General features: G+C 39.3%; 2 protein-coding genes across 2 annotated transcripts; one reads left to right on the top strand and one right to left on the bottom strand.

Moving 5' to 3' along the window:
- Positions 1 to 1,819: 1,819 nt before the first annotated feature.
- Positions 1,820 to 6,300, top strand: LOC104414792. The gene is given in 6 exon segments (XM_010025968.3): positions 1,820 to 2,257; positions 3,325 to 3,872; positions 4,342 to 4,809; positions 4,812 to 4,909; positions 4,988 to 5,039; positions 5,335 to 6,300. Coding segments are annotated over 5 exon segments (1,608 nt in total). The 5' UTR covers positions 1,820 to 2,257; positions 3,325 to 3,337; the 3' UTR covers positions 5,790 to 6,300.
- Positions 6,301 to 8,660: 2,360 nt separating this feature from the next.
- On the bottom strand, positions 8,661 to 9,980 carry LOC104414790. The gene has a single exon (XM_010025964.3). It carries the CDS (start codon positions 9,709 to 9,711, stop codon positions 8,890 to 8,892), a length of 822 nt encoding a protein of 273 aa, XP_010024266.2. The 5' UTR covers positions 9,712 to 9,980; the 3' UTR covers positions 8,661 to 8,889.
- Positions 9,981 to 13,796: the final 3,816 nt, after the last annotated feature.

Here is a 13,796-nt window from a genome sequence, read left to right as displayed (position 1 = left end):
TTAATAATGTTCATGAGTCTAAATATAAATTGTGATAAGTGGATTGTAGAAAATGGTGATCATTAATCATTTAATCAATAGTACAAGTGGAATTTGGATAAATCTTGGAACTCAACGTTGGAATTTATAACATGGTAAATTTCGGGTTTCTAGGTATGAAGGTTAAGTTTTAGATTTCAAAAATTAGAATACTTTTTCAATAAGTGAGCTTTAGGTTCCAAGTAAAACATAAATGGAGTCTAGAATTGCTCAACTTCATTTATAAAACATTTGTTTACGGAAAATCCATGTTTTGAAAAATATTTTCTTGAAAGTGATTGGTTATATTGTTTGGAAAATATTTTCATTAGCAATACCAATTTATGCACAAATATTTTCGTGAACATTGAAACTACATTTCATTTTTTCATTTTTATAAATGAATACTAGTTATCATTTTTAGAAAAATATATTTTTAAATTATTCATTTTCACTAAATAAAGAGAGCATTATACTAAAGTCAACTTCTCCCAAAATTTTCTTTGTGTTATCCATGCTTTGCTCTTAATATAAAACCATGTCTTAATTTATTTACTTTTACTTCTTGAATAATTTATCTTATTTTCTTTTCTTTTTTTTTCAATTGGACTTCAATCTTTAAATTTTATTCGAAATTATTAGGAGAAAAATTTTAAAGAAAATTTTGGAAGAAAACTATGAAGTACTTTTTCACACGAGCATATTCATACTTATTATAGTTTGTATTTATTTGTTTTTTTTTTTCAAAATACTAACAAGTACCTTATCCCTTACATAAAAGATATTTTTGGCGAAATAATTAAGCCGCAATCTGTATGCAAAAACCAGTAAAACATGTTTGAGGTAATTTCCTTAGACTTTTTCCCCTTTTTACAGCATTTCAAATTTAATAAACAATCAAACGCCTAAAACCTTTGGAACATACAAATAAAAGCGTGTGAATTCATCCTTAGCTTTAAGGCTCAATTTCTTTTTCCTTTGAGATTCTTTAAGAAATAGTAAATAAAATTTTGGCCTGATTTAACTTCATATAAATTAGATTTCATATCATTTTTTCCCAAAATAATAAAAATCTCAAATGATGTTACATAAAAATAAACGATGTCTTACATTTGTGCACGAGTGTCCTTCATGATAATGACCAAATTATATGTTTACAGATCTTATCATCTTCTTTTTCTTTTCTTTTTTGGTGGGGTTGGTGGGGAGGGGGCGGGAGTCGTTGGCTCTCTCCCTTATTTGTGGGGACAACTAACTCTGAACACTGTCGCCAGAGCAAATCAACAAGGTGTTAACAAAAATAATTCAACCGCACAAATCATGCAAGTAACGGACTAAATTGCACAAACACAAAAATGCCCGAGAATCAATCTCACATTTGAAAACAGCGTTCCACATTTGGCAAGAACATCTAACCCAAAATCCCAATCATTCTAGATCCTGAGCAAATCTCAAAAAATAAAGATTGGTGGACCAGCGGGGAGCACAAAAAATGGCTATCTCTACAAGTTAAAGCTTGTTCATGTTGTGGCACTGTGCTCAACTGGAGAACCGGGTCAATCCGTGATTGAAGACGGTGCTGTAAAGTGCTAACCCAACTGTGGGTATTTAATCCACTTCCACTCACTCCAGATGTGGGGAAGCTATTATATCTGCCTATCCGATGGTAGCTAAAATCGAAATCTTGGCATGGTATCCACCTTTACCACCGATTAAGGATAACATGGGGTCTCTCACTCCAAAGCAGTTCTCCCGTCTCTTTCCGTGAGCCTTTTAAGGATTTGTAAGGTCAAGCTCAAGGCAGCTCGCTTGTCTCGTCTCGTCGCAGTTTTCTTCGCGGTCCTTTCAGGATCTTACCCATTTCGCCAGGAAAGGAAGACGTTTCTCGAACTCCAAGACGAGCCGATTCTTTCGGCCCGATGTCTCCCCTAGCCCGCCCAAGCCGCTCGCCAGCTGGGAACTTCCGCTGTTCCAGTTCCTCGATCTACTCCTAAACCGTGCTGCTCATCACTTCGCCAAGCGCACGCGTGTCGCGTCCCGGAAGTGGGGCAGCTCGTTTTTTCTCGGTTGCTTTCGCTTTTTACCAGGAAACGAGCAAAGCCGTCGTTCTTTTTCCACCGTCCCTGTGTTTTTTCTTCTCGCTGTCGGTGAGGTGAGGCGTGTGGAGGGGAGAAGACTAGGGTTAAGAGACCGCCCGCGTCTCTGTTTCGCCGAGAGCGACTTCAAACGCCAGCTTGAGGCAAGTTCTCTCCTCGTTTCTGCGGTTTGAAGAGCTCAAGTTTGCTGGGTCATATCTTGATTGCCGAGGACGTTTGGGTTTTAGTTCTTGGCGTTCAGGTTGAAGTTCTACAACCCATTCTTGACGTTCTTGTTTTTCTTTTTCGCTGCTCTGTAGTTGGTTATTTTTCTTGTGGGGGTGAAGTAGATCTTGCATGCGAGTCAAGAAACGAATCGGAAGAAACTGATTCCTTCGTTAGCCCCAGAAATTATCGGGACAAAGAAAAAAGATTTGTTCAAGAATTTCGCGACAAAGTCATTTGCTGAGTATATTTTCTTGATCTGTTGCTGAGTCATGGGTATGGCCTAGAGAAAGCTCTGTGGGACTTCAATAGTAGACTGGATTTTAGTGTGTTACGAAAGTTTTCCTGGGTCGGTAGGACTATCCATTTGGGTGCTTTTTATGATATGTTTTCCCGCAGTTTTCTTGTATATTTGGGCCAACATAGCAAATGCAGCAGAAATTGTTGCTTTGCGTTACTTTACAATAGTTGGTATCCATTGGAATTCGGAGCAGTAATTTCCCTGTTCGACTATCCTTGGTGTCCCAAGTAAATTGCTCGTCGATGGTTGGTCTGGTCAGTTATAGTTTTTGCCAATATTGCAAAGATTGGAAATGGTGTTTCGGCAGCTCTGTCCTGAGATATTGTTGTATAACTGTGCGATTTGGTTTAATACCTGAAGTTTAGAAGTCTGGCTATGGGCTTGGGCGATTCAATGCGCACTCATGGAAAAAGTTGTGATCTTTCAACATTGTGATTTAGAAATGAGGTGAAACCTGTCGCTTAGGAAATGTCTTTGGGGTATATGCATGTTAGATTCTCTGTTTAAGTTCATGGGAGCCATATAAGGATCCAAAGTTTGAGATGCAATTATGAAAGGTTTTGTCATGTTTTATTTAGAGCACTATTTTCTCTTTATTCTGCAAAATAAGCTAAAATTGTTTGGACTGTTTAGAGTTTGCTCTTGGTGATCTTCCCACACTGGGTGTGCTAGATGCTTATGTTCTTCGAATGATGCTTCTTGCAGTTGAATCATCTGAATGACTCCTCACCGGCTCGGAGAATCCATGGGTATTGATATGACTAAGGAGAGCAATGGAAATGTACATGCTTCAGTGACTTGTGAGAACCGGGAATCTACAGAGATTGATAGCACTAATGACAGTAATGGAGATATGCCTGTTATCATGCCTTGTCAGATGCCGCAGGAATGCACCGAGACAAATATTACTGACGAGAGCAGTGGGAACGTCTCTACAGCCGAGGAACTTCTACCAATTTTATGTAATGAATCCGGTGAAGGTCTACCATATGCCCCTGAGGATTTTCCTCTTCCCGGTGATAAATGGAGGTGGAGGGTAGGGAAGAGAGTGGCAGTTTCTGGAGACTATAAAGATAGATACCTTTACCTTCCTAAGAGACTCCACTGCCAAGACCAATCATTACGACGTCCCTTTGCGAGTAAGCTTTCCGTTGAGCGGTACATCCGCACTACATTCCCCAATGTAGATGTCGATGCATTCTTCAACTCGTTTAGCTGGAAAATCCCCTCAAAGAACCTGCTGTTGCCAAGTGGTCAGCTTCAACTTATCAACTCCTCCTTGATGTTGTATACTAATTTGTTATTGGAGCATCTTAGTCATGTTATTCAATGTCTTGTTGCTTTGGACAAGCTTAATTTTTGTAGTTCCTTTGCCTTTGTAGCCATGTCTGATGAGATCATGGGCCTTTTGGGTATGTCCATGTTATACTTGGACGAAAATATGGCGGCTACTAAACTGAAGTGAATAATCTTCATAACAAGACCTAGACTTATTGTTTTATTTAAACTTTATGAGTACATTTTTTATTTGTTTTTTTCCTTTTACTGGTCTGACATGATGTGTCATGCTCGGCACATAATTAAGGTTTCTTGATCTTGTCTACATCCGTATGAATTATGACATATGAACCTCATTGTTTGCAGTCCGTGTCTATGAATGTGTTGTATGTTGTAATTATCTGTTATTCCTTGAAGCTTCTTGTTTAAGCTCTCATTTTATAGGAGTCATGGAGAGGCGCCCTTTCTTTACTCTGCATCATGAAGAGATAGGTGACCATTCCCAATCAGATTCTCCCTCTGGCACTCTAAGATGTAAGGCTCGAAATAAGTTGTGCAGTAGCTTAATTGAACAACCAGAGGAAGCTGCCAGAACATCTATCCCTTGTGATTTTTGTTGCATTGAACCTGGGTTTTGTCGAGATTGTTGCTGTATTCTCTGTTTTAAGGTCATCACGTCAGCTAATGGAGGATATAATTACATCAAATGTGAAGCGTTGTCTGACAAGGGTCATATATGTGGGCACCTTGCTCACTTGGACTGTGCTCTCCAAGCTTACATGGCTGGCACTGTTGGTGGAAGCATTGGACTGGATGCGCAGTACTATTGTCGTCGTTGTGATGCAAAAACTGAACTAGTTTCTCATGTTACTAGGCTCTTTGAGGCTTGTAAATCTATCGATTCTCAGGAGGAACAAGGAAGGCATTAAAACTCGGCAGCTGCCTCTTGCGCGGTTCACTGAATATGAGTGCTAAGATACTGCTTAACCGTATTCAATCTGCTTTGACCAAGGTAAAAGTATTTCCTTGAAGTTTTTTAGCAAGTCTCGCTTACATAATCTGCATGATGACCGTTTCATGTCTGCAACAGCTTAGATGTGGGACTCATCTTGACAATATCCAGACAGATGAAAGCAAATCAGGTACTTCCCCACCCAGCTCTCTCTCTCTCTCTCTCTCTCTCTCTCTCTCTCTCTCTCTCTGTGCAAGTCCTTTATGAACATATGTTGACAAAAATCTGCACCATTTTTCATCCTTTCATGTTCGGATGGTTATGAACTACTGGAACTTGAACTACTCTAATGATCTTGCAAGCATGCACAGCAACATATTTCGAAACCTTTGTCCTTTTTTCTTTCTTTTTTTTAATAAACCCATTTATGTATATGAGCCATTCACAGTGTGATGTTCACCCGGTGCATTGGATGTCATACACAGTTGTCTCCAGCAATGGAGATCCTTCTCTAGAAGGTACACTGTATCAAGATGCTCTAGATTTCAGGACACATCTCTCGGCAGACGAGTCCATCTCTTTTGATTTTCAGACTCCATCAGTACAACTTGACGATGAGATTGATCAGATTCTCCGGTCACTGAGAAAGTCGCAGGAATTGGAATACAGAGTAGCAGAGGAACAGCTTAATGCTCAGAAGAGTTACCTCCACAATCTGTACCAGCAACTCAAGCAAGAGAGCTCCCAACTGGCATGTCAAAAATCACCTGCCAACTCAGACGACTTGCTGAACATTGTGTTGAGCAGAAATAACCAAATAAAGCACGAAGTAGAGAAACTCAAAGAAATGAAGGAAATAGCCAAGGGTTTTGGAATGACGCCAAAGAGTATCCTGAAAGGGCATTTCAGTCTAGATGTGGACACAGGCGAAGCACATTAATGATGTGCTTAGTCGGAAGGACAGAGATTCGAGATTAATAGGACGGTGACATGCATCAGACCCTTGCCTGTCTTTTGAACATCTTGGTTGACCTGGAAGACACTATGCTGAACCGCCAGAGGAGAGAGTATTTCGGTGATTGAGCTGCTAGATCGCAATGAAAAAGAACTATTAATGCTGTTTGAATGCAACTTGAGCACAAATTTCTGACTCCAGAACCATGTTTGGATCAATCTTCGGTGACGATAATGGGACTTTTACAGAGAAAAAAACGGTGCATCCCAACCTTTAGATGCAAATTTGGGAGGTTAGCCCCGTTTTTCACCGTCTCTCTTTGGTTTTGTTGTTGAGACATTCTGTTCATGTACATAGTTTTCCAAGTACCATTAAGTGTCGAGACGTTCTGTTCATGTACATAGTTTTCCAAGGATCATTAAGTGTACTCCTCGGTCCTCGAATGTTTTTGAATGGTAGTATGAAGCAATATTAACTAGGGGATTTCACCTCATGACTCATTTGGTTCACGCTTCGTCGGTGGGCATATAGCTTTCATTACACGTTTACTTTAACTTCATTGTGACTTACAATAACACGCCTTCTTTAGGACTTTTGAGCTGTTATCAAACTTTTTGTGATTTCACGAATTGATTCTATAGCCCCCCTAACATTCTATTGTGAACAACCTTTTGCTAACATCCAGAAAAGTAGCAACAGTTAGTCACAGAATCGCGGCCACCAAGTACGTCATGGTAACAACGGAAGCTTATCTGACCCCATGAACTTTCACACCTCACTCCAATCTTCTTTTCGAATAACGAGCGGAAAGGAAAAATCCCATCTTGCAAGGGTCGTGAATAAGTTTGCACGAGTCCGTCGAGCAAATGATTCCTTCGGGAAGAGTCGCATGGCATGATGCATTGAATAAACATGCAGACGAGCGTAATTTTTCCAAAAGCTTTTGCCTCATCGATATCTGTTGATTCCTGGTGTGGCTTTTGGCACCATGAACATGTCTTTCAGATTGAGATGCCTTTGTGCTAATGACCCTCGATCTCAACTTGAAAATGGTGAAGACTGACTTGCCGTCACCTCATTCATCATCAGAGGAACAGCAAATCGTGGTTTCGATTCCATAGGGCAACATAGGGATGATGCAGGGCACATGAGTCAGTTCAAGGTATTTTGTTTCTGGGAAACATCTGACCATAAAATTTCATCGCAAGAGGAAAAGAGAAGGATCTTACAACCAGAGCAAATGCACCAGAAATCACTCGCGGAAAAATGGATTCCCCATGTAGCTTCTCAATCGATTTCTTATACAGGAGCAAATTTATGTAATCTTATTGCTTTTACTCAGAATTATTAGGGGAGAAAGGCAAGAAGCATTTAATAATTGAGAAATGCAACAAGTTCACGCAAATACATCACCTAGAATGAAAACCAGCTGGCACTCAGCCTTCAGGCATTTCTTCGGTGGCAAATAGAGATTGAATATCGCCCGAGCGTTCCCCACAAAGAGAAAATGATCGTTGAAGAAACATACTCTAAACAAGAAATGCATCAGAATCGGACAATCATCTTTTCCATCAACTTCTGCCGATGGTAAAGCATGGCAACATTATGAATTTACTGCTAACAGGATTAGCCGAAACTCCTAATACCCATGCATGAGACCCAATTACAAAGACAAGTAAATCAAAACCGAGGTTCAGCGTCACAAGGTTTCCTAAGGGTTGGACATTATTCCACACCAGGAATAGAGGAGCATAAGGATCGTCCATACACCTTCTGTCTTCACATGAACATATAGACACAAGCACAATGAAAGACACAGCATCGTGTATGCCCATGTGAATCCAAACAAAAACATACAAAAAATTTGCAAATGAGCCGTACAACCAGAACAGCAGCTTCTAAGTACTAAGCAGGTGCAATGTAAGGATTGTCGGAACTTCATTTCCTAGATGAGGTCTACATGAACTTTTGTCAGATAGCTCCCCCTGCCATCAAGATCCAATTGGACACAGTGCTCAACCGCAAATATGCTAATGAAGAACAACAACCCATGCACTAGATGCACCATTAGATGATGTGAGTCTGCATAATATTAAATGAAGAGACACATCAACTTTGGACTCATTTCAGATGGTATATGACAAGCATCACTCGAAACAGTCCTGGTTCATGAAGAGACATGCACAGGTAATTCAAAGATTCTTAGGATAATATAATTTTTTGAGGAGAGGATGTAGTTGTCACCACTCTACGTGAGCATAAGCGCATCACAGAAGTGCCTTTGATATACTTGGGTCAATAATAAAAAGACTGCACTCACAAACATTCAATATGGACCATTCAGCATATATCCCCACTTTAAAGCACCTTCTTTTCTACACGGCATCAAAGCACTTTTGAAATATACAATGAATAAATTGCTCAGTGGCCATACAGGTTCCTGCCAAATCCCCGGAACCTACCAGACACATATAATGGAGAACCCCCGAAAACGATCAGGCACATAATCATCAAGCACTTTCAGGCACGACTAAGCGAAACATTGTGCATCCACAAACTTAAAAAAGATGAAGCCGTGTTACATTGTCCTGATCATCATGGATTAAGTTAAACTATTCCCGATCATGCGCACTAATGAGCATTTGATTGGTCGGGTAGGAGATAAACAACCCAGAAAAGGCACCGCCCTGTAAAGCCATTCCCCTCTGGTAATCTAACTGAAGTCAATGCCACTCGGCACGAGATGAGAACCGCACATACCAATATTTAACACCCGAAAACGAAATCATCTCGAGAAAGAATGGAAACCTACTGACCTGTCATCATCAGCTGACACTGTATGAATTATGAATAGAATGATAAAGAAGAGAAGCAACATTCATAAATTTTTTTTTTTTCTTTTTAATCTTGGATTCAGCAGAACGACACATCACAGAGAGAGCTTCAGCTCGATCACCAACCTCTAAAAAGTCAAAGCTAACTTGCAGACTAGAAGGACAGCACCCCAACAACAACATTGAGCCGGGTGCAGAACGGGGAACTCCATTAAAAGTAAAAAGAGGGAGAGAGGGAGGGTGGTTTTATTTTACTGTACAAATACAAGTCTATTTCCCTTACCTCCTCCCCAAACATCCCCATCACCGACGCGGCCATTCCCGCCGCCGCCCCCCACGGCGTCGTCGTCGTCGTCCTCCTCCGCGCCCTTGGGCACCGTCACGATCAGCTCCCCGTTGACGCACACCGCGCTGGCGAGCTCCGGCCGGGTCGACTCGGGGAGGCGGAACCGCCACATGTCGAGCTCCAGCTGGTCCAGGGACAGCAGCTCGAGCGAGCCGTTGGGCCTCACCACGATCTTGGTCACCCCGGGGTGGATCTCCACGGTGTGGGCCCGGACGCCGGCCACGATCCCCTCGGTCTCGGCGACGAACCGGAAGAACCCGGGCAGCTCCTCCACCTCCACCTCGGCGTCCGCCCGGAAGGGCAGCTCGAGGACGCGGCTGAAGATGTGGGGGAGCCGGCGGAGGATCTTGTGGTGGTGGTGGTGGTGGTGTTGGTGTTGGTGGTGGTGGTGGGCGGCGGCGGCCACGACACCGGCGAGGGCCTGGGCCTCGATTGAGGCGGCGCTCCTGGGGACGTACTGGAGGGTGATGTTCCTCTTCTTGGGGGGCATAGGGTGGACCTTCATGGCTGCGGCTGCGGCTGCGGCGGGGGTTCTTGCTGGTCCGGCTAGGCTCTGGCCGTCGTGGGTATCGCTGGATTTATAGGTGGTGGTTGTGGTGGTGGTGGTGGGGGATGAGGAGGAAGGAAGGGGGAGGGGATGGAGGGATATCAAGAGCAAGAAAAGGAATATTGGGCGAGTGGGTATCCAAATCTTGATGGGGATGAGCAGTGGAAAAGGTAAAAGCATCAAAAGCAAAGGGGGCCAAGAAAAGTTAAGGAGGGAAAATCAAGATACACAGAGAAAGAAAGAGAGAAGGAGAGAGATTTTCCCAGTGAATGATTCTTATTCTTCAATCTGGGTTTGGTTCTCCCTGCAAGATTTGAGTGCTGGAGAGAGAGAGAGGGAGGGAATGAGGCAGGGAGGGAGAGGGGGAAGGAGATGATGGTGATGAAGAAGAAATCTCTTTCTTTTGGGGGTTTCAGAGGCAACCGGCGGATTGTGGCATTTTTGTTGATAAAAGAAAAGAAGCGGTGTTCACCATTTGCCCCTGCAATTCTTGGAAATTTCCATGAAAAAAAGGGATGTCTCTTTCCTCCTTCTTTTTTTTTCTTTTTCTTTTTTATTTCTTTTTTATTTAATTTTGGCCATTTCTTTTGGATATCTACATTATTCTTGTTTCTTCTGGCGAAATTATATAATATGCATTTCTTTTTACTTCTGTTCTTTTGACGGTTTGGTTTGTTCCTTCCCAGAGCACACGTCAGGCTCAGGCGCGCACTCACAAAAATAATTAATCCGTTCAAAGGTTGAGATCGTTACTGAATAAAAAAGATGAAAAAAAAAAAGGGTGGATTCGTTTCGGCGACGGAAAGAGTTTTTTTGCGAATTATTTTTTTCGGACCTTTGTAGGCTTGATCCGCTGAAAAAGATTGGTTGAAGGAAAAAAAATTAAGAAAGTTTTCTGGGAATTATTTTTTCTTAATATTTTTTTTCAGGCCTTTATGGGCTTGATCCGCTGAAAATGATTGGTTGAAGGAAAAAAAAAATTTAAGAAAATAAATTCCCACACTTATACAGAGGAAATCATTTTTGCAAGTATTACAAATCCGTTAACAAACGCTCACTTCTTCACTTTTTCCAATACTTGTTATTTGGAACGTTTTATGTCATTAAGACTAACCAATTTTTTCTTTGAAAATTATTCCTATGAAAAATCGTCATAAAGATTTACATGAACCGAAACTCACCCAAAGCAAAGTTACTTATAGATGAGTTAAATAGAACTTTAATCGACGGGATGATTAATATTGTCATACATGAAACACACTTATAATAGTAAGAATAAATGTAATTCTTAAGAAATAATATTGCACCAATCCAATCTTGAAGGGGCTACGGTATCAAGGCACTGGCGAGGTAGGATTAATGTAAGGTTTTTCATTTATTACGGTAAAATGTCCAAATACATAAACCCATTCAACACTCCAAAATATTTACAGTATTTTTTTTTTCAGAAAATAAATAATTTAGAGAACGCATCACTTATTAAAAATGAATAAACGTAAATATTTTTTTTATTGTCCAAGAAAAATGTCTAGACATAAATTATTAATATATTTATTAATTAATTATTTTAACTAATACAAGCGAAGTCACTGTGTATTCATTTTTTTAAAAGAAGCATATATTAATCATAATTTATTTACCAAATAAACGGAATCATTGACTATCTTAATGGATACTCATTGTCCGAGCGATGACCGCCATGAATTGTGATCTACCTCGAGATAAATGGAATAAACTGTGAGGACCCTAGGTTTTCTTGTTATGCGAAGTGTACGCGGAATTCATAGCCATTCAATATAAAAATAATATAAAAAACCCACTTCGGAAGTAAACATTAAAGTGAATATTTCGATATAATATTTGCATGTAGAAACTAAAATTCTCAAGACAAATAAAATACTCACATAAAATATGTGAATATAGTATAAATTCCGTGCACAATCGGGCAACTAATCGATAATAAGAATAATTAAAAGAAAAAAAGAGAGGGTATTTCTTCTCTTTGCAAATTCCTTAATTATTGATAAGATTCTTTGCTTTTTTCGAATACCTGAGGCCTTCGACTCCATACATTTGTCGAAAACTCTCACCCTCAATCGAAATTTTACTTTTCTCTTCTTCTTTTTTAATCTCCTTTTGATGAGATGCTTAGCCCGAAAACGATGGCATAGACTAAGATTAAGATAAATATAAAAAAATCCAAGATTAAGACTTTGATTATTGAGTGGGTGTCATGCTGCCGTACATTTATTCGGATTTCATCAATTGAAATGATTAAAAAATAAGAAAATCGAAGCGAATTATTAGATCCTAATTGAAAATAAGGATTGATCAAATTGTCGCAATCAAATTGCTCGTCTGCATATGTCTTTTGACTTTTAGGAAACCGCCTTCAGGAGAAACGTAAGCAATCAGAAGCGCCTACAAATCGTGCCGATGCGAATCATCAAATTATTGACTATAATGAGAATAGATAATTTTAGTTTAATTACGATTCAGATTTCTGAGTAATTATATAATTGTAATTATAATTAGGGAAGAGAAAATGGATCCATATTATCCCAAAAGAAGATTATCTTTTTTTTTTTTCATAAGAAATGAATGATATGGAAAATAAAACAATCTCTCATGTTACTTAAAAAATGAATGAATGAAAAATATTTTTATCGTTCATGAAAATATCTAAACGTAAATTGTTGTTCAGGATGAATATATTCTTTAATATTATTTGTTGCAAAACAAATATAATTTTTTTATCTTTCCAAGAGAAAATTACACTGAAAGTCCTAAAATTTATCACCGAAAGTAATTAAACCCCTAAAACTTTAAAAAATTTGGTAAATTTTAGGATTCAATTATACTTTCATGGTAATTTTTAAAATTTAATTATATTTTAAATAAGTTTCGGGGCTCACTTGCACTTTCATGAATAATTTAAAATTTTAAAAATAAGTATTTCAATAAATAAATAAGTAAATAGAAGAGACATTCCTTGACGTTTGGGTCGACCAACTTTCAATCAAGCGCGTAAGTTCTTTAGACGAAGAAAATCAACGGCGTGTTACAAAATCGGCTAAGGTCTTCTCCCTCAACGGGTAAATGGGAACAGCACCATCGACTTATTTACGATGTTCTTTCTTTCCTTTTTCTACTGATAAAGATACTTTCTACTTTTTATTATTCCTTTTTCTTTTGTTGGTCTCAATTCTTTTTTATTTCGAGAAGAAACAGAAGAGCCCATGAACCGGGCTTTCGTTACAAAGCATATGTACCAACAGAATCCGGGGGAGGATGATAGACCGGGGGCAAAGTAAAAGCAAAATAATAATAGATTTGATGGGACTTCAGTGCCCGAGTGACTCAGGAGTATGATCGATTCGCATGGACACGATGGGTGTATCGCACGAGATGGGTCGTGGAGCGAGACCATGTCAAAAGTGGATTCATGATTGCGACAATCCAGTTCAATCCATGTAAATCGAGTAGGGATGAACATAGTTTCAAATAAAACTAGAAACTTGAGAATAAGATCAATGGAAACTAATTCCCGATTACCATAAAGGTAGAGTAAGTTTAAGGTTCTAAAGGCAGGTTCCACCTTAAACAAATTTTTGTGTTTTTCTTGTTGTATATTTCCATGCAATAGTGTGTAATCTCCAACCATTTATCCAAACTTCCATTTCGGACGAACTTATAATGAGACTTTTAATTTGTTAATATTTTATAATCTTTATGTGTTGAGCTATGAGTTGTGAAAAGTGAATTGTAGCAAATTGTAGTAATTAGAGGTGATGAGTCATTATAATCGTTCAATTAAAAATATAGGTGGAATGCGGGTAAATCTTAAAATCGATCCTAGAATCAATATGCATGATAGATTTCAAATTCCAAAAATCAAGCAATTGGAATGGAATTCGAAATTGCTTACCCCTAGAACCAAACCTCCTGTAGAAATATATGACATGGGATTTTGGAGGTCGCAAACTCCATTATACCACATCCACAATGTACTGTTGCTTGTTATGCTCTTTTCTTTTCGATATGTAGTTGAGTATTTTATCTCTCCTCTATCATCCTAAAAAACCCAACAAGAGCCATTTTATTCGAGATCTCTTGCCTCCGTGATCACTTCTCCCTCTTACAAGATTCAGTATGAACCCAGTTTGTCCTGAATCATATAACCACTAAAAGGAATTATACTCAGGATATTATCGGTAACAATCAGCCCCATCCATATCAATCAAGGTCGAAAGAGAAATATTCAG

The sequence above is a fragment of the Eucalyptus grandis genome, chromosome 8 (assembly GCF_016545825.1).
Source record: "Eucalyptus grandis isolate ANBG69807.140 chromosome 8, ASM1654582v1, whole genome shotgun sequence".
In the NCBI taxonomy this organism is placed as follows: Eukaryota; Viridiplantae; Streptophyta; class Magnoliopsida; order Myrtales; family Myrtaceae; genus Eucalyptus; species Eucalyptus grandis.
Note: the sequence above shows the minus strand (reverse complement) of the source record. Positions and strands in the feature narration are given on the sequence as shown.